The sequence below is a fragment of the Ochlerotatus camptorhynchus genome, unplaced genomic scaffold (genome assembly GCF_037179485.1).
Source record: "Ochlerotatus camptorhynchus isolate MF236.1 unplaced genomic scaffold, CSIRO-AGI_Acam_v1.1 ptg000646l, whole genome shotgun sequence".
Classification (NCBI taxonomy): domain Eukaryota; kingdom Metazoa; phylum Arthropoda; class Insecta; order Diptera; family Culicidae; genus Ochlerotatus; species Ochlerotatus camptorhynchus.
Genome location: NW_027041125.1, coordinates 533,340 through 558,988, shown reverse-complemented (window position 1 = coordinate 558,988; position 25,649 = coordinate 533,340). Strand labels below are relative to the sequence as shown.

The window sequence follows — 25,649 nt, the reverse complement described above, 5'->3', positions numbered from 1 at the left end:
CAACGCTAAAAATATTTTCTTCAGTATTGAAGTCTACCTACTTTTAATTCAATCTTTGAAATGCTGCGTAATGGATATCTTTAACTTTTTGGGCAAACTGTGTCAATAATTTTCAACTTTTATATTTTAACTGGTCCAGATTTTTCTGAAAATGACCTGGCAACGCTGATCAGGATAAAACCTACGCTCTTCTGGTCAGTACGCAAAAATGGTTGGACTATATAACCGAACAACAACATTACACTAACGATTGTCCACGTACCGGCGACGACTGCCATAATGATAACATTAAGAAATTGGCAGCTGCGAAAACTTACACATAGAATTATCTACTCGTAAGGCTCAACCATGATTTTAAAGGATAAAGCATTACGGAACAATTACTGTACATATTTTAAGCGATCTCGACCAAACTATATTGTGTTTTTAAATCAATTCGTAGATTCAATGCGCCACGACCCGACTAAGGTTCATAAACAAATCAGCAATGTAGGTCACAAACTTTTGCACAAACGCTATTGGCTTTCACCACAATATTTCTCGAACACCCAAGTGAGCCGTTGGTCGAACACAAACATGCACTACCGGCCGTGACAACCATCAGCATTCAACCACGGTCCTCATGATCGTGTTAAGGAGAATCCATACGCACACAACAACACATCAAAATATAATCACGTTTCAACATAAACAAAACCTCTCAAATAATGGGTTGTTAAGAACCATTACCATTCAAAATAGTTCTTTTCTCCATACATTTTATTTTTGGAGACAGGACTATATTAGAGCCTTTTTACTTATGGTTTGAGAACTTTAATTGTAATGGGTATGGTAGCCAGTATGGTCCATTTTTGGATTTGTATTATCGGTCAACTTTACGTGGAATATTTCACGAATTGGTAATCAGTTTACAACCAGTTCGCGATATATTCCACATAAAGTTGATGGATGTTACAAAACCATCTATGAACCTTACCGACTACCACAACCATTACCATTAAAGTTCTCAAATCATAAATTAAATGGTTCCAATATAATTCCTTTCGCAAAAATGTTTGGAGAAAACAAGAATTTTGAATGGTAATGGTTCTTAACAACCCATTATTTGTAAGGTTCACTTAGGAAACATAATACATAAGGCTAAAACTTTATCACGCAAACGTTCATGTAAAGTTCCATAACCATTTCAGTTAGCGGTGCCGGTGGTGTAGTGGTAAGCGTGATTACCTCTCACCCCAGCAGGCCTGGGTTCAATCCCAGTCGGCGCCGCCGGGATGTTCTGAGGCATAACATCTCTGATCACGCCTTCCTTCGGATGGGAAGTAAAGCCGTTGGTCTCCGGTTCATAAGTTGATGGGTCGATAGGTAGGATCCAGGTGTGGGAGCTACCTTTTTGGCGTCAGTAGCATTGGTGCTCAGCACGGAAAATAAATCAAGGAAAAAATCGACTTAGGGAGGTTAAAAAATACATGGGGAAATAAACCAAAAAACCATTGAGTAAAAGAGGCATCGAGTTAGAGAAATATCGTGTTAAGGAGAGACACATGCTTGCAAAATTTAAGGGATTTTGAAAATCATTGAGTTAGGGAACATATCAAGATACCGAATATCAAGAAGTGATGGCATATTCCTCACTCAAAGGTTTTTTTTTTTGCTCTCAAGGGCTCCCAATATCACGCGTAATATTGGAATAAAATATAATGCATGATATTGATTTTACGAGCTCGTTTGATATTGCGAGACTATTCACAACATGCTAAATTGTACCTACGAGTACACTGATTCCGTTGCACATCGTCTTCTAAGAAAGAGAAGCACAGTTTGCTATCTCTCTTTACCCTTCACAGATGGCAGACACGAAGCTACAGCTGCCAGCAGTTATGGACGTTTCGCATCGTTTTCAAGTGTTCAGCAAAAATCTTGAAGCTCAAACTCACCACAGTTTGGTGATAATTGTAGCTGGGGAGTTTTGCTAGCAAGATACCAGAGCTACCGTATCACAGTTTGTACTATCAACCGCTGTTGTTTGCTAGTTGAGCTTTGTTTACGATAATCAAATGAGATCATGCTCCTTGGTCCTATTTTTCCAACACTAATATTGAGTAAGGGAGAGTAAAGGAGTTAACTGTATTTTTAAAATCAATACCGGTGCACAGTCAGTAAAATCTAAAATAAAGTTTTTATTAAATGATTAAAGCAACTATTATACCACGGATACACTTGTATGACCTACTATGAGCATGAGCATAATTTGTATAATAATTATGAGCACTGTACAACAACTCTACACAAACTATTCAAGTGAGACCATGGATGTGCTTATAATGTATTAAACAAATATTGCTCATGCTCATAGATTGTCATGCAAGTCTATCCGCGACATTAGTACCATAAGTACCAAAGAATTTTAAAACAAGGAATCCGGATTTACGAACTATTATTCACAGAAAAGCCTTTATAACTTCTACCATGTAAAATAATGTATCCATTAAATTGTTTCCCTATCTTCGATCTTAGACCCAATTGAAATTCTTAGCAATCGTAGAACATTAACTCTAAAAAATAGCTTCCTATTAAGTACCATTGAGTCACCTACCAAACTACCGGACCGGGCAACAAACTAACCGTCAACAATGAATCTCCTGCAAGAAGCGTGAACCGGAAAGGGAACCCAAAAAAACATTCGCCTCTACTTGCCAATTTATTAGCCACCCACACCCGGCCCAAACCGGGCACAATATATTATGGAGCTCGTACCACTCTAGAGAAGCTGGTGTGTTCGTCGGCGGTGTGTTAGAAGGCAACGTGCCGAAACTGTTGCTCGTTTTTTTATGGGCTTGCATGTCTAGCTAACAGCTAAAGCGAAAACCGGCCGTTGCCAGTTTTGGCGAAGAAGTAAGAAATCTGGCGCAACAGAGCCTTAATAACTTATGACCCTCCACGAACGACAGGTCACGACGATTTAGTGGTACTACTAGGGAACAGCTGTTAGTTTTCCTCTCGATAATAAAGAGGGTTAAATTGAATTTTTCGCCTGTAGATTTGTTCGTTGATGAATGTACTAATTGAACTCTCTTTTTGTCTTCTCTATTTCAGATTCAACTCTCTGACCGAAATTCATCGATTGAATCAAACGTCGCGTATTTATCATTTTCTTATTTTTCATTTAGGAATTTGCCATCACTAGGTGGGAAAAGCACGATTAGTGGAAAATAGAGAAAACGAAACGAAACAGACTGAAGGTGACGCGGTACTCCTCAGTGTAAAAGTAGCGAAAACAAACCCAAACGAATGAAAAACCGTGTCACCTGTGTAAAGCAAAAATTCTGAAAAGAAAAGTGAATACTCAACACACAAAACCAGTTGCACCAAACAGAACTCATGAAGTAACGCGAGGATCCGGCTCAAAAGTTCTTTCGTTTTTCGGTTGATTTTTAATGTTTTTGATTGGAAGAAGAAAATTGAAGTAAGCAAAATAACCCACTTGGAATAGAGGTCACACCAAACAAGCGACCACCATGGCGGAAGCGGAAGGAGGGTCGGAGCAGGATGATGTTTCGTTCCTGCGGACGGTGAGTAATTGCTATTTGTTCACTGCATTTTCCCGAAATCGAAAAAAAGAAAAAAAATGGAACAACAGTTCGTTGGCGCGAACGAAAAGGGAATTTGTTTACACTAATTCGAGGAAATGAAATTGTAATATAGCGCTACACTTAAATGATGCAGTAAACAATCTGCAGGTCAACATTCCGAGTCGATATTTAAGCTTAACAACCGGAGCAATGAAGTATATTCTACAAAGTAAACATTTAGCTCATTTTTCCCGTAGCCAGCCCAGACAGACGTAAACAATCGTTGTTTTGCAAAAATGTACAACAGACTGATGCAAAATTTGAAATATTCGCTCCACTGTGCTCAAACGGTTCAAAATCAGGTTCTGATCATACTCCCAATATTTGAAATCATTCAGTTAAAAACTGCCTGTGCACAAAACCATTTGAAGTTTATATGGGAAAACAAAGTTAACAAAGTAAAAAAAAATCCATATGGATCTACAAAAAATATATATCTGTACTTCTATGACATTTTCTCAGCTGAGCAGCTCCAGGCAAAATAGCAAAAATAAAATTAATGTTTGACTCGACTTTGTCTGATTTCCATAAAACTTTGGATAATTTTTTGCTATGGGCAATCATTCAGATTTGTTTAAAATTTTACCATTTTGAATTTTTTTTTAATGAGGCATTTGACCTTTTCTAATAAATCGTAGTATCATTTCTAATCGAAATGTCGTCTGAGACAAAGTTATTGGGAAAGTTAATTCGTTCTAGGAAAATATACACGGTTAATTTTATTAATCAATGTTTAGTTCAATGTTTTTCAGAGTTGTTTGGAAATGCTATTTAACATGAAGCTTTAGTGTGATAATTTATTATCTAGAGAATGGTCTTTAGAAGAGGGTAGGTAGATATTTTCGTTAGAGTACGGCAATATGAAAACTGAAAAGTAGTTGAAAATGAGCGAGGGGCCACCTTTTGCCTAACCCGTACGATGTAAGCGAAGATTTGAAGTATGTCTTCAAATCTACAGGCATAAAGTCTGCGCCCGCCTTTGTTCATTACTGTCTGCGGCTGAGGAATAGTTCTAGAGCCGTTTCATCACTACCTAAATCCCCAAATTATCACACTAATGCTTCATGTTAGATAGCATTTCCAACAACCCCAATTTTTAGTAAAAATTCTAAAAAGTGTTAAAAACGTATACAAGTTAAAATCTACTTATTCAACACATATACAATTTTTATTTTTAAAACTAATTAAAAATACAAGCTTTTGAAATACTGTGGAACCGCTTAAGCACTGTGGAGCAAAAATTTAAATTTTTGCATCAGTCTATTGTACAATACATACGGTCAACATAAACCTACATACGAATCAACAACCGACCGATCCGACCCAGCGTTAAGTGAAGGTAGGATTTTATCACATTTGTCGTTTGTTCGGAGCATAGAAGTGCTTCATTTTATCGGCATCATCGACAAATGGATCCGATTTCCCAGCGTTGGCGTTGTTTTCTGCCGGGGGTTGGTAATGGCGTTAAACAATCATGGCGATGCTTATTGTGATGCACACAGTACACATCCACGAAGCGGGTGAATTTTCCGGTATTTGGCTCTGATGGATGGCACTTTGTGGAATTTAAATCTCGTTTGTTTATCTAAATGGGGCCAGAAAGAGACTACCAATTTTGCAGCCAATGTTTTTAGAGCGATTGGTGTAGTTGGTTTTTTTTTTTTTCTTTTGATGGTATGAAACGTCATATGAATAAAAAAAATCGAAAATTTATTAGAATATAGTTTGACACAAATGCCTGCTCTTCCCTTTTGGACTATGCTCAATAAAATATTCAACTATGTCCAAACTAAACTTTATCAATGCGCCATTTTGATTAGCTGACGATTTTATGTTGCACTATTTCGCAACATTAAAAAAATGTGGGTAAGAATAATAAACTAACTACGAAGCCATTAATTTTTGCATGTTTATTTAAAAATGCACGAAATCGCATTTTTGCATTTTTTTTTTAAATGGTTTGATAACTAGCTTTTAGTTAATCATAGGTATTTTTTAGCATTGTTCGCATCAAAATAGGTATTTGATGTCTTTGGCATTATTAATTTCTCAATGTTATGAAAAGCACAACTTTGCCCAAGTCTTCGGCAGCAGTGTCGTATGACAGAGCCTGTCATATGACATTTTAGTTTGCTATTGTAGTTTGATGGCTTGTTTTGCAAGTGTCGGAAGCAAAGGCAGTCGATTATCACAGAAAATATTTCAACTACGGTGACCATTTACAAAACTGGTTGAGCAATTTTGTCACCTAGTGTGTTCGTTAAAGTTTCTTGTTTTGATATTTTCTAAAATTTTGATACCTGAATCTGAAACTTTATAAAAACATATTTTGAATCTCACTTCTAGGGGGTTTAATCATCTGTCAATGTAAAAAAAAAAGAATTTTTCATATCCAGCACCTTTCCCGAAAACACCACTTATCTAACATGTAAGATTCACGAGTTTGTTATTTTTGACCGTCTTTTGGCAGTTCTGGACCACTGTGCAGCGAAAGTACTTTGTTGTCTTTCTGCAGTAGTTCAATGTTATGCGTGTCATTTCTTTTATTGTGCGCATTCCACTTTTATTGATGAAAAGTTATTAATATTTTTCCACAATTCACCTAGCTAGTAACAGCAGTGATGCAAAATATCATGACACTGACTCGACACTCGTCAACGCATCAACTGACTATCGCTGACGGAACGTTTTGTCACGTACGGTGCTGCGAGCTGTCAACAATTTCAATTGACGTAAGCACTGAATTTCACTTCCGACACTGATATTCGTAGTAGGCATGATATCAGGCGGGTACGGCTTTGATATTACTATCCATTTGAGTATCACTAGGGAAAAGTTGAAAATATCACTTTTATCTCAATAAATCAACTTTTTTGTATAACCGTTGCATTATTTTGATATAACTGATGAGTTTTCTAAATATTGATACTCGATTAGCTGGCGTATATAAGAAACATTAAAGGTAGAGCTTTTCATATCAGTGGTCCCTTCTACGATGTCAGTGTCATTTGCGCACTGACATTGAGGCGAATTTTATTGATATTCTAAGTGTCTGAGCTGATCCTGGCATCAGGTGGCTAGTGAAATTCAGCATTTTGTAGGTATTGATATTGATATTTTGCAGCACTGGTCACGCAGTGAGAGGTAGTAGCCATGGCAAACAACAATCACCAATAATGGTCGCTGCTCACAGGCAAAACGTAACACTCGCTGCTGATGATGAAAAGCACAACGAAAACAGTTAAGACCAGAGCTTAAAATTATTGAATGCCTAGGCTGAGTGTGAAAGCACTGCACTATTCAATCCATTGCTCTGTGCAGACCGTTTGTACCAAATGGTAAAGGACGAGGCAATGAAAGAGCCAACAAAAACATTCAGTCACTCACGAGCAGGCGACGCACACCACTTGCATTCACTCACACAGCATGTAATTGAGTCATTTTTCCATAAAAAAAATACACGCTCAGTCATTCAAAACAAATATTGGGTACCATCACGGCAGAATAAACGTTTTGACTGAGCTACTGACTGAGTGCTCGGCTGTCAGTAACTCGTTTACCTCTGAATCATTCAGACTCTCACGAGGCAGTGAATGATGAGGCAGATGGCAGTTCATATTCATATCAAAGTGACTCAATGACCCTGACTGTTTTGCGCACTGGTTAAGACTTCTGCATTACGATGATGAGAAAAAGGGAAACGACAGAAGCAAATGAAAACAATGCCTACGCATTCCAAGTTTGTCTCGGCAGGCGCGACTGTGTGAGTTACAAAACAATGCTGGCAAAATTAAACGAAAGCTGTTGGGCTCACTCACCACCACACTCACATAAGCAAACACAGCAGCAACTGCTTCAAAACGAGCACAGATGAGTGTAATGATTGTCGAGAATAACCAGATTGGTGATTAGTCGCCACCGCTGACGACATTCACTAGTTGCTTTATACTTCTTTCGTCAACTTGATGGATGATCATGGAGAGTGCTTCGACAAGCACATTGATAGGAATGTACCAAAATACATCAGTTATACTTGGTCAGAACTTGCTCGTACAGCTTTCTTGAACGCTTTTTGGCAACCAGGTTTTGTTTCAGCGTCCTTTTGGGATGTTTGCTGGCATGGTACGACCGGAAACCTGCTCGCATACAGATTCGCCGAACTGTACTGTGTGGCGCACTGAACCTTTTCGCCAAATCACGACTGGAGATCCTAGGATTCTTTTGGAATGCCCTTATGACCTTCACTCGTAGTTTTCGGTCATATGTTCTACTTCTACGTTTGTTTTGTTTTGCACGATCCAACGTTAGTGTTTCCCGGTAACGTTTAAGCACGGTATTTATAGTCGATTCTGGAAATTTGAGAGTCTTTGCAATCATTCCTAATGACTACGTTGGATTTTGCACGTGAGTGTGCAGAATTTTTTCACGTCTGTCACGTTCCATCTTCGATAACTTTTGAACAAGCATATGAATCCTGATGAATTTTCCCTACTAAATAAAAAATCCTTCCGGATCAAAACGCTGTGAATAGTTTCTTGCTACGATAACTAGAGGCGCTACAGTAATTAAAAAGAAGCGGCCAAATACTTGATATTATCAGACCCCCCCCCCCCACTCTTTGGAATTTATAGAGACAGATAACAGCGCCAATAGGTATGTGACGATACAACGTTGAACTGCAGCGTTGAAAGAAAACACGCACACCAACATCTATGCATGTACGAACGCACACCACTGAGCGGAGGGTACAGTGCAAATCAAAACACGAAGCGGTGTCATCACACTCATCGTCATCACTCAGCTCTGGCAGCTTCAGTTTGCGATTTCGGTGGCGTTGACAAATACCTTCTTTATAAAATAGGAAATTAATCATTATTCCAACGTAATTTTTGAATAGAATGCGTGCAACGTTGGCCAAGGAAGACGGCATATTTTATTACAAAGCAATGATTTCAATACGTTGCTTTTTTTTCGAAGTATACTTCTATGCTTATAAAGATTATGTTGAGCGACAGATTCAAAAATCATCAATTTTCGATTACTTTTTCGAAAGAACGTATCTGCTATTGTAAACAATGCATCTTACTGATACCGGTGGTGATATTGGAAACTCGTTCACTCGAAAGCAAAACATATTACAAGCCCAGCTTGGATGTGTCCTTGTATTCTCAAGCGTTTCTGTAGCCTATAACGTGGTAATGATTGAAAATCGATACAATCGCAACAAAGTGAGAATTTTGCTTTCGAAATATAATGATGATGATATCGATCATCTTCTTCCCTCGGCTGGTATATGTCATACTGACACCTGTCATTTGAAGTTGGTGAAGTTGGCGGGGGACTCCCCAGAGTTTCAATGTGCACTCACTAGATGTCACTGCGATCACATAAGGGTGGTGTATCCATTGCCTTATATGAGGAATTGATTAATGGGATATCTTGTTAATTAAATATCTTTGATATTATTCAACGGAAAACCTTTGCGGATCGAAATAAAAGACTCGAAATACTTAGAGAGAACGATTTCAAAACGCATGTTTATTCAAGGAACTTTGTCCGTACAGTAATAGGTAGATAGAATGAAAAACAGAATTAGTCCGACAGCAGTAGCGTCGACAAATGGGGCACACAGGGTTGTGTAATCGATTGAGCATAGGCATAGGGTTTGCATTCTTAACACACCCGCTCAAACTCTGCTACTGGTCAATTCAAGGTACTCACGGAACTTCCTGAAAGCAGGGCCTGCCAGACTCTTCGTCAGTATGTCTGCTTGTTGCTTCAACGTAGGAATATACTCGATGCGTATCTGGTTGCTCTCCAACAGTTCTCGGACGAAAAAATGCTTCACGTCCAAGTGCTTCAGCCGCCCAGAATCCTTCGGGTTAGCGGCAATCTTCATTGTGGACTGGTTGTCCTCATGGTAGGTCATTGGGGCCACGGGCTTAGACCCGAAGGATTCTGAGCGGCTGAAGCACTTGGACGTGAAGCATTTTTTTTCATCCGAGAACTGTTGGAGAGCAACCAGATACGCATCCAGTATATCCCTACGTTGAAGCAGCAAGCAGACATACTGACGAAGAGTCTGCCAGGCCCTGCTTTCAGGTAGTTCCATGAGTACCTTGGATTGACCCGTAGAAGTGTTAGAGCGGGCGTGTTAAGTATGCAAACCCTACGCCTATGCTCAATCGATTGCACAACCCTGTGTGCCCCATTTGTTGACGCTACTGCTGTCGGACTATTTCTGTTTTTCTTCTTCGCTCCGACAAACGCAGCAGATTCCATCTTCGGCGAATAGAATTCCGCACTTGCACCGCCTCGCTGCTTTATTTCCTCGTCCAAAAGGCGACACTTGACGAATTCTAGAGTTAAATTTTCCTCGGGCATAGTCTCTAGAGCCATCACGACGGTCGAGTAGGCCGGGCCGAGGGTAAGCAGCAGGTGGCAAATGACGTCTATCTCCTCGATGACAGCGCCCGTTCCCCGGTACTCCCTTACCAGGCGATCGAACCGGAGGAAGTGGTCCTGCAGGTGTCCAGATTCCAGCCGCAGAGACAGCATCTGTCGCTTAAGGTGAATGAAGAACAGAAATAGTCCGACATCAGTAGCGTCGACAAATGGGGCACACAGGGCTGTGCAATCGATTGAGCATAGGCGTAGGGTTTGCATACTAAACAATACTAACTGGAACAGACTTTAGTATAGGATTAATAGGAACAGCTCAATACAATAACATACCATTCCTTGAGTCCGACATCAAGCACATACGAATCATCAACGATCCGGCCAACGATGCATCTCTGTCATCATCTTTCTGTTGTCTCAAAAGGGCCCTAATGCGATGGGTGGCCTACCGATCAGTTCTTGTAAGGTCAGTAAGGCCTTGATCTATCTCTAAAATTTGATTCGTGGAAGAGGGGGTTTCGGTGGGGTCAACGGTTCCCGCATGACGACACTAAGTACCTTACTGTTGTGCAAGAGCCCATGGGCGTGCAGATCAGCAGCAACAATCACAGGTAGAACTGCAGCTACGAAGCTTATCTGGATCACAAACCGTTTCCGAATTATGAATGATCTAGAGTGGGGAGATATTTGATGGATTTCATCGGTGGTACAATGGCCATTGGGTTTCATTGGTAGTACATTGCGTAGGATATCAGTCTTCGAGGTCACGTACTTCTGAGTCAATCAGATGACCTGGTTCGAGGATGTGGTTTCTAGGGTGGGATTGAAATTTCGGACGTTCCAATTCTGGTTTTGATTTTGTCGGAGAGCATTTAACAGGCAACTGGAGGAAATTTCATCAACCATCAAACAGGTTACAGCTTCTTTTCTTTTGGACGGGTCGAATTTACTGGAACCAGGGCTGGAAAATGTATTTTTCAATGAAAGATGTCACGCGATATTTACAGAGATACTTCTGTCACTATCATCGGATGAGAAAACGATGATTGAGATTTTCTTCAAAATCTAATCGAAATTTTGGTCATGAAGGAACGTGACAGTGTTGTGATCATTGTAATTACAAGCTCATTTATTGCTATTAATGTTACTATTACCGAGGAAATCTTAATAATATATTCACTCTGCCGATTACATACGGTTGCTTGCTTAAATTCATCTAAATCAGTTAGAAATATTGATGTCAAAACCGCATATGAATTATTCTCGTGAGTGTTTGATCATTGGAAAATGACAAGAAATCCAATGATAGGTAGTTTCGTCTCGTGATAGTGAGAGGACCTGTTTTCTCATTGTCACATGACGGCCGTGATATTTACCAGCTCTGACTGGAACACTGTATAGCTTGGATGGCAGCAAATTCCTCTTCCACTGCTGTCAATTCACGTTCAAATGAAAATGAAACTTAATGTTTGTCAGAAACCATAAAAGAAATTCAAAATGAAAACACAATCACAAAAGTCATTATTACTTCAGGGTTGCCAGACTCATGGGATATTGACACCTTGATTGGTACGCTTCGGCCTACTTCGGCACGTTCGGCACAGTGCACAGCTATCGGTGCAGCTAAATATCGCGGCACAGATTAGTACGTGCAAAGTTGCATACCCATTGGTTCGATTAAAAGAAATGCGTCAAGTTTAAGTCGACCAAATTTTGATCATAACACCCTTTAGGCTATTTGAATATCTGCAACTAGATCTAATCTAATCTAATCTTATCTAATACAATCGCAGCCAGTACAAGAAAGGATCCTGGAAAATCATTAGGTTAGATAAGACCAGATAAGACCTAATCATTTGACATTGATGTTTGCAGCATATCTGAGATATGACACAAACATCAAAACGGCCAGGCCTACTGCGTTGCATCTGCCGCAAAGATGATTCTGTTAAAGGATTCAAGTTCAAATAAACCGTGGAGGCACCATATTCGAAGCAGTTCCTAAATCGAAGCACTCCATAATGTTCGACTATTTTAAATAATTATTTTTCAAATGTTACTTCTGCAATTATTAGTTCCAGTGCTCTAGGGATTATGGAGTTATAAGGTTTCTTAAAATATTTTGTTAAAATAGACGAGTGCGTCATCATTAGGAACGCGTCAAATATGGTGCTGGCAAGGTATATCTAAACAGCGATGCATTTCGTGAATCTTCAGGGGTGAAAGGATGCGTGGACATACCGTACCAAAAGCTCCGAGCTAGGTTATGAGTGAATGTAACAGTAATATGCAATGTAATGAATGGTATATAAAATACAGTGTAATGGAAGGATCTCACCAAATGCCTCCAATGTTAACCAAATTCCTACTTCGGTAACATGATCGCACTGAACGATGGGACGTTGGGGGTCTGCTGGCTTGACAGCGGCCCCAGGAACAAGCTGGGGGATATTGTAGGTCCTGCAGACCGTCGATGTACGTGCACTCGCGGTGCTCCGAATGGGTGATCTTCCGTTGCTGAAGATTGGCCATTTGCGCCAGGAATTGAGCTGCTCGTGAAAATAACTTCTTGAATCTCGGCTTTGGTGGCGACCCAGAACCGAGCAATAGAATCCAGGTCCATCTATGGTAGTTGTTGACTGGATCAGCACCCAAGTATAAATATAACACAGGTCATGACTGGAATTTCGAATCGCGGAAAATGTGCTCCAACTACGAGACAAACTATCTCACATAAATTATTAATTTTAAATTTTTCCAAATTTTCCAACGCGACAGAGAAAACAAACAAACAAACGTCACGGCCGTACGGACCGTATCCTTCCTATTTGTTGAATATCTGCAACTAGGTTTTCAAACAAGTTTGGACAACACAAATGTCGAGGGGTGAATTTTTTACTCGAAATAGATTTTGGTCCCTACCTGTTCTGGTACCATTTTCGGATTTGGTTAAAAATTGTTCATAGCCTTGAAATTGGTGGCCTGTTACAAGGCCTTTCGGAATTTTATCCGGGTTTTGTTTTCATCACAGGATCATGAATAAAAAAAATCGTTGGATGAACTATTGTTACTGCTATCGAGCGATCAAATAGGGTGGAATTAAAACATCGTTTAGTTTATGATTATAATAAACGGACACTTAGCTACGTGAACGTGTTCAACATATCCCGATTTCCAATATATAACGGTGAGAATCAAAATTGGCTCGAATTCAAGTTGTACATGAAATGCAATGCATAAATTGTATGTAGGGCATCTATCAATGTCCAAACTTGGGTAATATTTAGGGTTCTACACAGCACAGAAACTAATAACAAACGAATCAATATTCCAATAATTTACCACAGTTCCAAATCGATCGAACAAACAAAATATAAGAATGAAAACGAATCAGCAAATATCCACGACCTCCCCCATAGAAATACATAAACTGCAAAAATCCAGCGGTATGCTTCGAATCCTCAACGGAAGGTCAAAATTCGATAAATAAGAACCAGATGCTGTGGGTTGCGTGAGGGCGAGGTAAAATTGATGTTAATATTTCACCAGCAGATAAAACGAACCATCATCGTACCATACCACCGCACCGATCCTTAGGGAATAAAATATTTACAACCTACCGAGAGTGGCGCACCCCCCGTCTCTTAAACGAATTTATTACAAGGACCCTGATATAACGAGGCTGGCAAAAAAATACAGAAACGCAAACACGCCTCGAATCACCTTCCATGAATGTTTAATTTTCTATGCCTTCAAGCATTTCCTCGTGTCACGGATGCGATTACGAGGCGTGAAGATTATAAAATATTGGCAAATTTTATTGCCAGTGCCTTGTGGGCTTGCTGCGTTCACGGAAACTGAAGGTCGCTACCAACCGACACAGAAAGCTGAAAAATTTGTACTATGAACATTAGTAAAGAAATAATTCTATTTGAAAAAAGTTTCACCAAAAGTTATCCGGATGTCACTGGGGTCGACTGCGTGGGAAAAGATTTATTGCCTCCGCTGATAGGATACAATAGAGACAGGATTAGTTCTCGGAAAAGTTTTCCGCTGACTGACAAAAAGTTAGTGTAACTTTCATCATTAACAACTCTTTTGAGAGATTAGGTGGGCAACGAGTTAGAAACAATTTAAAGACTATATTTGAACTGAAATTGAACTTATTGAATATACTAAACAAGCTGATTTCTGCGACAAAACTAACGATTTCACTTTTTTCAATTTCAGGAAGACATGGTCTGTCTGTCCTGCACGGCAACGGGCGAACGTGTCTGCTTGGCGGCCGAGGGCTTCGGCAACCGGCACTGCTTCCTCGAGAACATCGCCGACAAGAACATCCCCCCGGACCTATCGCAGTGCGTGTTCGTCATCGAGCAGGCGCTCTCCGTTCGTGCCCTGCAGGAGCTGGTCACGGCTGCCGGTTCCGAAACCGTAAGTATAGCTGCCAACGTCGCACAAACCACAAAACGTCGGAACGACTAGCAAAGAGGTTTTATTTTAAATATAGCTACAGGTTGAACATTTTCCCACCAACACACTGTGGCACTGTGGTGAGAGATGCACAAAGCGCAAAAAAGATTGTTTTAGAGCAAACCCCCACACAGCCCTGCACAACTCGCCGACCCGTCCATTTGACTAGAAAGAAAAGCGAATCAACGTTCAAAGAAAGCGTTCAGTAGGATCTGAAGAAGATCGCTCCCCACACCCATTAGGCGCGAGACAATTTGCAGCGCACCGGTTTGCCACGACTATTTATACACACCTGTAGAATCGAAGACTAGCACTGAAACAGTGTTGCCAGAACAAATCAAACTGAGGCTGAGTTCCATTTGGTGAATTTATGCTTAAATTTAACGCTTCGAAAATCCTTCTGTTGTTCATCGACCGATTTTCGAGAAGGTGACTGTCAAAATTGATTCCTTGTCTGTTGGAATAACAAGGTAATTTGAAAATTTCCCATCTGTCAAATTTAGGTTAAAACTCTCCAAACGTGAACCCAATGAGTCAACAGTTTCAATCTATCTGGCAACACTGTTCCCACCCGACAAAGATCACACAACCAAGAGCAAAGTTTTCAAGCACAATTTTCACCTTACACCCCACACGGCACACGATAGCTTGATGCAGATAAAAAGTTGTGTGCTGAATTCATTTATCACCCATCCTTTCCTTTTTTCCGCTTCGAGACCCCGGGCGACTTGTTGCAATTTGGTGCTGGTTGAAATCGATGTACTCAGCTCGCAACATTTGCATACTGTGCGCCAAAATGACGGCCGAATCGATGAAAACCCAACTTTTCTCACGTAACCCACCTTAATGAGCCGTGCCGTGAGAATCTTCCGTTTTGCTTTTTGACGGCCACTCCCACAAACCCATAATTATGTTTTTGGACACGGTGCTCACACGCAACTGCCGAAACTGATTGTAAGCACACATGTCAAACCTTGGACCTCGCTACGCACTACACACCGACACGCACGGCACCACGCCATAAATGTATCAGGATTACTAGCATGGAACATACCAACCGGTGTTTTCGGGGAAAACCGCCCAAAATACGAAGAAAGGGAAAATTGCTCTCAAGTTTCATTTTTATGGGCGCCCGGGTAGTCGTAAAGAACAAAATGCTAACAACGTTACTTGTACCGGGTGGTGATATGCTAATGAAATGAATACCTGTTTTCTTTCTTTTTGGCGGGAATGTGTAATGGGAAGGTATGAAGGGACAAACACTTAAAACTATTCACCAACAACAAGGACGCAAAGACGCATAAACGGTATTCTCGGTAAACTTAACAAACAATTTATAATTCACATAAATATAAATAATCTAAATAAACAAAAAACGGTAAAAGTCACAAACAATTGATAAATCGTTACATGTATTCGAAGACAACCATAACATGTATTTTTTATACAAACGCCAAAAGACACGTACAATCTCGCCATACAATGCTAAATGGTTAAAACTCCGTACGAATATTATAGCAAAAATTGTGGATTTATTCAATTTTCCATACGGTGGTTTCACTTTAGCTCAAGCACGGCAGTCAATATTCAGTAAGACGATCAACTCTCTTATCGATACAAAGTTAGTTGTATCTCTTTCAATCGACGCACGGTTGCTCTGCATATAAAGATGGGTACAGGCAAGAGTGGTTCCCTTTCTCCATTGATTTATAGCGACTGTAACATGGTCACGACGCATGGTAGTCCTGCCGCATAGGAGTATTGAGTGAAAACCCAAAACATGATGACTTCAAAAAAATATAACTCAAATAGGAAAAAAATACATCGCTGATGTTCTGATATGTTGTGTAAAAAAGCCTAATTTTTCAATGAAAAATATAAAAACATATTACGCCCTCTATCTACAAACCATGAAAACTATAAAAAACAAATACAATCAATTGTTTTCAAAACAAAATCATAGTTTTTTAATATCATTATATGTTTCCTAAAAAGTATTTTCAATTAACTTTCATTTGATCTTTGAAATCGACTCAGTGGTTCAAAAGGTATGAACATTAGAAAAAAAAACTGAACCACCCTAACATGGGAATGGTCACCTTAATGACAAAATAAAAAAAATGGGTCTAATATTTTGCGATCAGAAACAAAATTACCCATTTTTACGAAATTCTGAAAACCACTATATCGTTTTGCTATAGAATGGCTGAAACATACAGTGGTGGACAAAAATACAGAACATCGTGATTTTTCATCTCTCCGAAAAAGTTAAATTCACTGTAATTTTTAAGGATTTGCGTTAAACTGTTGTATTTTCTTTTTCTGTTGGTTGATCAACCATTCCAGGTTTATCGGTATGATTTCGAGGTTGTTTTGTCTAGTACTGTGGATGAAGATCAGAGAACTTCAGCGGTAATTTCATAAACTTTGATAAAATTTAATGAACTTTTCTGACGTTCCACGACTTTCAGTAAGTCCAGAAAACATCAGGTTAGTTTGAAGATGTTTGAGAAACATTGTGAAGTCCTACGGACTTCTGTAGGAACTTTAGGGAACTAACGAAACATTGAGAATTACAGGGCTGTTTCATTAACGTCTGTAAAATTTCAGCGACATAACAGATGCTCCAAGAGCTTCTTCAAGAAAATTGCCTTCCATAAATTCAAGGACCATTTCCGAAACATTTCTTCTTCTTCGCTTTTCAAGCTCATTGCTTATCGCATATTCGCTTATTACGTGCCCTCAACTTAGTGCTCTAGATGCACTTCCACAGTTATTAATTGAGTACAATCATACTCTATGCCCAGGGAAGTCGAGAAATTTTCCAACCCGAAAAATTCCTTGGCAAGTCCTAAAACCTTCATGGAAGTCCACAGAAGCTCAGGAAAGTTAAGAGATTTTAAACGGAGATCCGTAAACCAAGAGAGTAACATTCTGGAAAGTAGACTGTTGGCCCACCCTATTAGGCCAGCGCGAACACCAACGGTCTAGGGTTCAGGTCCCTATTCGGGCGCCAAAGGAGGGTCGAGAAACACTGGGGAATGCTAGCCACATGCTTGACCGTTCGAGCGATACATATTGAAGTATTTAGTTCACTCACTGACCACTAGTTCCTGCATCATGGCAATCCGCAATTTCGTCGCTCAGCGCGGAAAACCCCGTAAATTCTACAGTGACCGGGGAACCAACTTCGTCGGAGCGGATCGAGAGCTGAAGAAGCTTGAAGAAGTGATCAACCATGACGAGATAATGAAGGAGTTCACTAGTTCTGAGACCGAGTGGGTGTTCAATCCTCCGCTGGCACCACACATGGGTGGAAGTTGGTAGCGGCTAATAAGAACAGTAAATAGCAACCTGATGGCTGTCTGCATAACTAAGAAACCGTCCGACGAAGTGCTGCGAAACACTCTAACCGAAATAGAGAACGTAGTAAACTCCCGGCCACTCACGCACGTGCCGGCAGACGACGATTCTGCTCCGGCTCTCACCCCGAACCATTTCCTACTCAGTTCATCCAACGGGACGAAACCACTGGTCAAGAGTGACGACTGCCATCTCGCCCTGAAGCAGAACTGGTGCACCTCTCAGATTCTGGCCAACCTGTTCTGGAAGCGGTGGGTAACTGATTATCTTCCTGAAATCACTCGTCGGTCCAAATGGTTCCAGTCTGTTAAGCCGGTCGCTAGTGGAGATGTTGTAATTATCGTCGACCCTAAGATGCCCCGGAGCTGCTGGCCAAAAGGAAAAGTCATCAGTACGATTTCCAGTAAAGACGGTCAAGTCCGATCCGCAATCGTACAAACATTCACCGGTGTCTACGAACGTCCAGCAGCCAAGTTAGCAGTGTTGGATGTTCAGCGCGTCGAGTAGTAAGCCCACCGGAAGTTGACGTACTCTGGAGGGAGTGTTGGCCCACCCTATTAGGCCAGCGCGAACACCTTCAACCCATACACTGTGGTGGTGACAGCATCACGCGTAGCGCGCTACTGCGGTGGTTCCGAGTACAGCGAAGTGACAGGTAATTGTCACGTCGGTGAGTACAGTTGGGAGAACGGTAGAACAAAAGGGAAAATGTGTAAACACGATGGTTTCATGCCAAGAAGCATGCTAATTTCTACAGAGTGTTAATCTTAATTAATAGGTGTATTTATATTACTTAAAGCTAGTGTATAAACCTAAACTAGTGTAAAGTAACTACGATCAAATTGGTAAGGAGTTATATATAAGTTCAAACTTATAACTAAAAGATATCAACTATTTACATTTAGGACCTACAGCTAACCTTATACCTTTGTTATCACTACGTCTGAGCTACACCCGATGTACTGAAGTAGCTACCAGAATCGGTAAGAGTAATTTCTCTTAAAGCTCCTAGAGATGCAGACGATGAATTTATATGAAGAAAAACAAAAAAAAACTATTAGTTAAACTATTTATATGATTACCAGGCCTTACTGCTAAAACTATCAGTTGCTCTTTTGATTGGATTGAGGTTGAAATTTACAAAGGGAACTAAACGTAAGTAATCTAAAATTACATTAAACTTACAACAAGTTCGTACCATTGCCTAAGCTAATATGCAAGCTAGAGCAAAATAAAACCTTAACGTTAACATACAACTAACACTATTATACGAATGAAATCTAATGAAGATTATGTATCTACCTACTACTTAGGAAAATTATACTCTCACTATATCAACAATTGGATTCCATTTATTCATTTGTATCTGGGCGGGAATAATAACTTTGGAAACGTCCCGTTGAATTAAATTCAACATAGACCTTTAGGGCAGTTACGATAACTTCAGGAAAGCTCTAATTTGTTAGGAGAGTTTATGTTTTCAGGATAGTTAAAAAATCTTGATGAATTAGTTCCGATGAATTCAAGACAGTTCCATTAAATTCAGCAAATTAATCGGATGTTAATTACAGAAAAAATACCTTAGAGAAGTTCCGACAATTTTATGGGAGTCCAAAGAACTCCAAAAAGTTAATAAAACTTCAGAAAAGATTGGAGAACTTCACAGAGGTCCAATGAACTTCAAAGATGTTTTGAAAATTCCAGAAAAATAACGAGAACGTTAGAGAAGATTCATGAGCACCAGGGAAATCACGGTTTCGAAAGCTTCTAGTAAATGTTGGGAACCTAGCCAAAGCCATAGAAGTTCAAAAATTTTTAGAGATTTTAATAGAAATCCGTTAGCATACTTCAGGAACGATCAAACAACTTTAAAATCATTCCATTAACCTCAGGAAACTTTTAAAAAGTTCTGACGAGTTCAGGGAAGTTCAGGGAACTTCTGGTAAGTCCAGAAAACTTTTAGGAAGTTTAATGAATTTCAGGGAAGTCCAGAGAGCAGCCCAAAGAAATTTACATAAAGTTTAGAGATCTTTACAGAAGTTACGTGAAGTTCGGGGAAGTTCCGAGAAGGATCTTATTGTGCTTACATGTATTTATACATTAGTACATTACAATAATGGACGCTCGTGAAAGGGAGTGACTGAATTTGAGGTGATTGGGGGCGCACATATGAAAATTCAAGCTCAATTTACCATGGCAGCACCAAGGTTTGCAAATACTCATTTCAGCTAAAACAATGTATTTTTTTTTAAATTTTGAAATAATTAGATACTATCAAATATATCATATTAACAATATGATCCATTTATGCATTTTCCAAATGTTGCAATGGCGACCCGCAAAATATTGCTTCACACACCATCTAGCGTTGAAAAAGGTCAGCAACAATCATTCAATTACAATCTAGGGATGCGAATATAGCACTTATTACAAAAGTAAGAGTCAAATTATTTTCGTTAATTACATTGTGTATATTACTTTAAAATTTGTCTGACATGTCACTGTTGTCATCAAATAAAATAAAATGCTGAAATATATTCATTTTAAATATTAACCTATTATTCATTTGGTTTACCTCTCATGACGATAAACAAATACATTGGTAGCCTTTTTGGCCACAGAGGTGCTTTCATCGCTAAAAATTCGGTTCGCCAGCTAAGCGAAAGAGTGGATCATATTGTTAATATAATATATTTGATACTATGATCATATTTTGAATTGGTAAGAAGAGGTTGCAAAGAATGTGTTTGACATATTAAACCTGTTTATTTCACTTCATGAGAGTCACAATCAGCCATTTTTCACACACTCACTCACTCACTCACTCACTCACTCACTCACTCACTCACTCACTCACTCACTCACTCACTCACTCACTCAGCGATCAGCAAATCGCTGATTGTGACTCATAGAAAGCAACATTTACAGGTTTTATGTTTCAAACGCAAATTTTGTAACCTCTTCTTGTAAGTTACAAGTAAAACATGACATCATACCATCTTTGGTTTTATTATTCCGAAGAAAAAAAACATTATTTTAGTAATGAGTATTTGCAAGCTTGGGCAGCACTGATAAAAACGGCTCATCTAATTGAAAAGACGCCTGAGACAAAGTTGTAGGATCCTGGAATGCCTTTTCTGAAAAAAATAAATAAATAAAATACACACTGAAAAAATAACTAATTTTCGTCAAAATATGAAAAAAGTTGATAGGGTTAACTACCCCATTTCCGGCCAATTAAGCACAACCCGTACAACTCTTCCTTAATCAAGCGTAGTTTAGCGCCAAACAGATGATCACTGATGGCTTCCAAATTTATTTACCTTTCCGTACGTACCGTAAGATTTGATAAAGATAAATTTTTTTTTTGAGATATTGTTAAAAGTCTAACACTGTTTCTTGATGCCAAACTCGGTCTACAGATTCTAAGCTCGGCGTAACGCATTGAAACGTCATTGAAACGCCAATGAATTCACTTCGGCCTATCAGATGAAGATAAGAATTCATTTGTATTTGAGAATATTGGGTGCAAACATTCATATCACGCGTTCTTATTGACTTCGTTAGGTAGCATTAAAATTAAAGTATCGTACCAAAAGCATAATTTACCGCAACGCCAAAATCATGGATTTATTGGTTGTTTTCTGCTTGATAGGCCCAAAATGGTCGCTTAGGCCGAAGTAGTTCATAACGTTTTTAACATTTCCCATTTCCTACAACTTTTTTTTTCCTCTGTTCGGCACCTAACACCACTGCGACCAGTAATTTTATCTATTGTAGTCTATCCCGTGTCCTTAGTTTAGCATGTCGTATTACTCCATCACTATTGAGAAATGATAAAATATTCGAATTTTTTTTACAGTTGTCATTCTTGCATTTATCACAAGGATCCGACTCTAATTGAAAGGTTCTGCTATTTATACCCTTCGGAGAGTTGAAACACCCTCCATAGGCGCGCCCCTCTGTCAGTCAAAATTGGATTCCTTAGCAACAAAATTAAGGAATGACCCCTAGAACCCTTATCTTAACCACATTAAACTAGAGATCAACAAACAGAAGATTAGGAATCACATAGATTAAGACTAACTAACTAATTTTTTCCTTGTTTCAAGATCATCCTCGGTGGGCAAAGCCGAGTCTTGTCACTATCAACAAGGCATAAAAAGTAACAAGAACTAAGATGTGTTCCTTGGATTACTGAAAAATCCTGTTCCCCTAGTTTTAAGTAGTCAGGACTAGGAATCGGTGGTAGATCTTACATCCCATAACGTACCACGAAAAGGTGATCTACCCACGTTACGGGGTATCCTGCAACTTTGTCTCAGACGTTGTCAGATAAGCCGATTTTATGCTATGACTTATTGAAAAATATCGAATACGCCATTTTTAAACGTTAGGCGTTTAAAGAGTCTAAATATCCGAATTCGAGCACAAACTTGATTCATTGCCCCTAGTGAACAATTGTGAGAAATTTAATGCAATTGGAAGAGGAAAAAATCAAATAGAATAATCTTGAGAATCTCTCTCGCACAATTTATTTGTCAAAACTTTGAAACTCATTTCTTCTTAACGCAACGAATTATCCGGCTGTGTTCCAATGTCTGCGTTAAATTTAACGCGGAGTAAAAAGTGAAGGTATAGGGCCATTAGGCCGAATATCATTAGGCCGAACATCATTAGGCAGAATATAATTAGGCCGAATATCATTAGGCCAAACATCATTAGGCAGAATTTCATTAGGCCGAATATCATTAGGCCGAATACCATTAGGCCGAATAACATTGCCCCGAATATCATTGGGCCGAATATCATTAGGCCGAATATCGTTAGGCTGAATATCATTAGGCCGAAGGCCACTAGTCCGAAAGCCATTAGGTCGAATGGGTCATTAGGCCGAATTTTGAAAAGCGAACGATCCGAACCTACGGTTTTCTTTGAAACAATTATTTTCACTTTTAGACTTCAAAAATATTTCAAGACCTCTGTCCAAGAAGAGACAACGAAGACATTACTATATATTGAACTTAGAAATGTATTCATGATTCTGGATAACATGTACTGTAGACTGGCCCACATTTATATGGGAGTTTAGGTGAGAAAACCACTCTCTGAAAATTTAAGCTCATTCGGATGTAACACGAGCTGGCGCTTTTGGCTAAAAGTTTAAATGGGGATATTTTTCGAAATTCATGGAGAAATAACATCCCCTTCACTGTTTCGTGCATAAAACTGGTTCAGCAAACTCTTTTATGCTCAGAATATGTAGCTTGATCTATAAGAAATAACTTTGCTCAAATTAGTATTTAAAAAAATGCGGTCTTCTTAAAAGTTGTTACTCATTGGTTGAAGTACAAGCTTTGAAAATGTGAATAAAATCAAGAATAAGGAAACTTTTTTGTGATCGATAGAGTGTATGAGTGTCATTTTTTCATGTATTTGATCCAAAATCCCCATACAAAATTCAAACTAAAAGCGCCAGCTCATCCTACAACAAAATGAGCTAAAACTTTCAGAGAATGGTTTTTTCTCACCTAAAGGCACACATCTAGAGGTTGGCCCGTGGAAAATTAGAACTTTTATTTTTGGGGGCCAGTCTAATGTACTGAGTTGGAAAACTATTCACGATTATAGTACTTAGTAATTGCACGGGAAAAAATCTGATCCGAAATTTGTCAACCTCAAGTCACGATTTTCGGAACAAGTCAATTTTTCGTTTACGAAAGTACACCATGAATAAAAATCGTAGAATAAACGTAACGCCTACGCTAAGTTGCACGGGGCACCAGCAAAGGCAACACAAGTCATAGAAACGTGATCTCTGTTCTGAAAATCATGATCTTGTTCTGGTAAACGTGATTAGAGTTCATGAGTTGTGCTTAGTATTGTGAACCCGTTCTCGAAAATAGAATCATGGTTCATGGACTGTAAAACATCAACATTAAAATAATTTCCAATGTTTTGATTGGATTGTACAGTGGAAGGAATCTGAAAAAGGCGGAAGACTTGGCTGCAACAACCGAACAATGCAGGTTTCATCCATTCTCCAAATTGGCAGCAGGGGGTAGGTGGACACACATTGAGTTTATCAATTCAACGGATCTTCGGTCACCATGACCGCAGTTACGACCACCTTCATCATCATCATCATAACAAGCAACAAGTACTGATCACATCCCCATTGATGCTAGCTGCATCAGTGCCTGCTCACCTTCCCTCTCATGCTATTTCTATGGTCTCAACTAGCCGCCTCTGGGACAATCTTCAAAGTTGTGTCCACAACTGATACCGTTTTATCGCATTGAAACAGAACGATCACTGGTTCACCCCTTCGAGGATTTCAGCCAGATTGATGAACTCCACCACCATTCTGACGAAACGGGTCAGCTGAATGCACTAATAAGCAACACACTATCTCGACGAATCCGAGCACTCAGTAGGGATAAGTTTGACAGCAACCTGTAAATGACTGCTACAGCTTTGCATGAGATCCAAGCTCACGATTTCAGGAACGAAAATCTCAATTATGGTTTCATGGTATCACGAAATCATGATGTTATTTTGTATTTTGCTAAGAGTTACGAAATCGCTAGTTGCGCTGAACAGGCGTGAACTAAGTTCACAGATTTGAGATTAGATTCATGAAAATTCGATTTACTCGATCTCGTTTATGGGAACTAATTCATGAATTCGAAAGAACTAGTAGTTCAGTTTATCATGATTTTTTGTTCACGAATATCGCAACGGTGTTTTTTTTTTTTGCGTGTGGGTTGAATTTGACAGTTCAATTTGAACTTTTCGAAGGAGTCTTCCATACTTTTCTTAGGCCGTTCGCAATGCTGAGTTTCGAAATTGTTTCAAACTACTCGACAGTTCAAAAATTGTAAACTGTCAAACATGAAAATTTGACACGATCAGCGCAATGCGCAGTTTTAAAAGGCGTTTGATATTCATCCCTACAAATGTGTGCGTGTGCAAATTTTGTTTGCTTCGATGATTCGTAATCCAGTGTCAGGTAACAAGTTCGAACTACAAGAAGAGTTCTCGGACGATTCGCAGGTGAACCATGTAAAGAAAGTATGATTATTTATAGAGAAACCTGATCACCTGATTATCTTTTAAACAATTTCTGAGCAACCTAGTATCGCAGCTAAATATCTGAGAGGACAGTTGAAGATCTTTCGAATTATACTAAATCAACCTGAGCACATGAGAACATCCTGATAATTTTGTGGTGATCTCTGATCACATGAAGGCCTTTGAAAGGATTTGAATTGTTGGATAGTTTGAGATCTTCATCATAATAGTACTTGATCAACCTGAAGTCTTGAAAAAGTATCCAGAGGACTTTATAGACATCTTGAAGCACATAGAGAAATTTCTGAGCTGCCTGATATCAGAGGATATCTGAGAGATATAATTTAGATTGTTGGATAGTTGGACATTTTCAGAATGATACCTGATCAACCTGAAGTTTTGAAAAATATCTAAAGGACTTCTTGGAGATTTTAGAACAACTTAAGATCATTGGAATAATTTCTGAGCAGTCTGGTATCATATGAGAGAATATCTTTAAACGTAAAAGACGCTAGTGCTTTCATGAAATTCTGCGAAGATCCATGGATTTCCATGAAGTTCTATAATATACTAAGAAACTCTCAGAACTACTAAGATGTTTCCCGATCTTGTACGAAATACCTCTCACTTCTTTGAAATTACCTAAACTTCAATGATACTCCCTAAAGTTTTTGTAAAAATACAATTTCCATACAGTTTACTGTT

At 39.2% G+C, this 25,649-nt stretch overlaps 1 protein-coding gene across 23 annotated transcripts in view; it reads left to right on the top strand.

Moving 5' to 3' along the window:
• The window catches only part of RyR (Ryanodine receptor), a 180,467-nt gene that overhangs the window by 87,287 nt on the left and 67,531 nt on the right, over window positions 1-25,649 (top strand). For 20 of the 23 annotated variants that reach the window (XM_065237783.1, XM_065237785.1, XM_065237805.1 and 17 more), the window contains exons 2-3: window positions 3,171-3,572; window positions 14,265-14,468. In XM_065237783.1, coding sequence (XP_065093855.1) covers window positions 3,519-3,572; window positions 14,265-14,468 — 258 coding nt within the window. In that variant the 5' untranslated portion in view covers window positions 3,171-3,518. The remainder of the gene's footprint in view (window positions 1-3,170; window positions 3,573-14,264; window positions 14,469-25,649) is intronic. The other 3 variants (XM_065237788.1, XM_065237786.1, XM_065237787.1) reach the window with 1 other exon arrangement.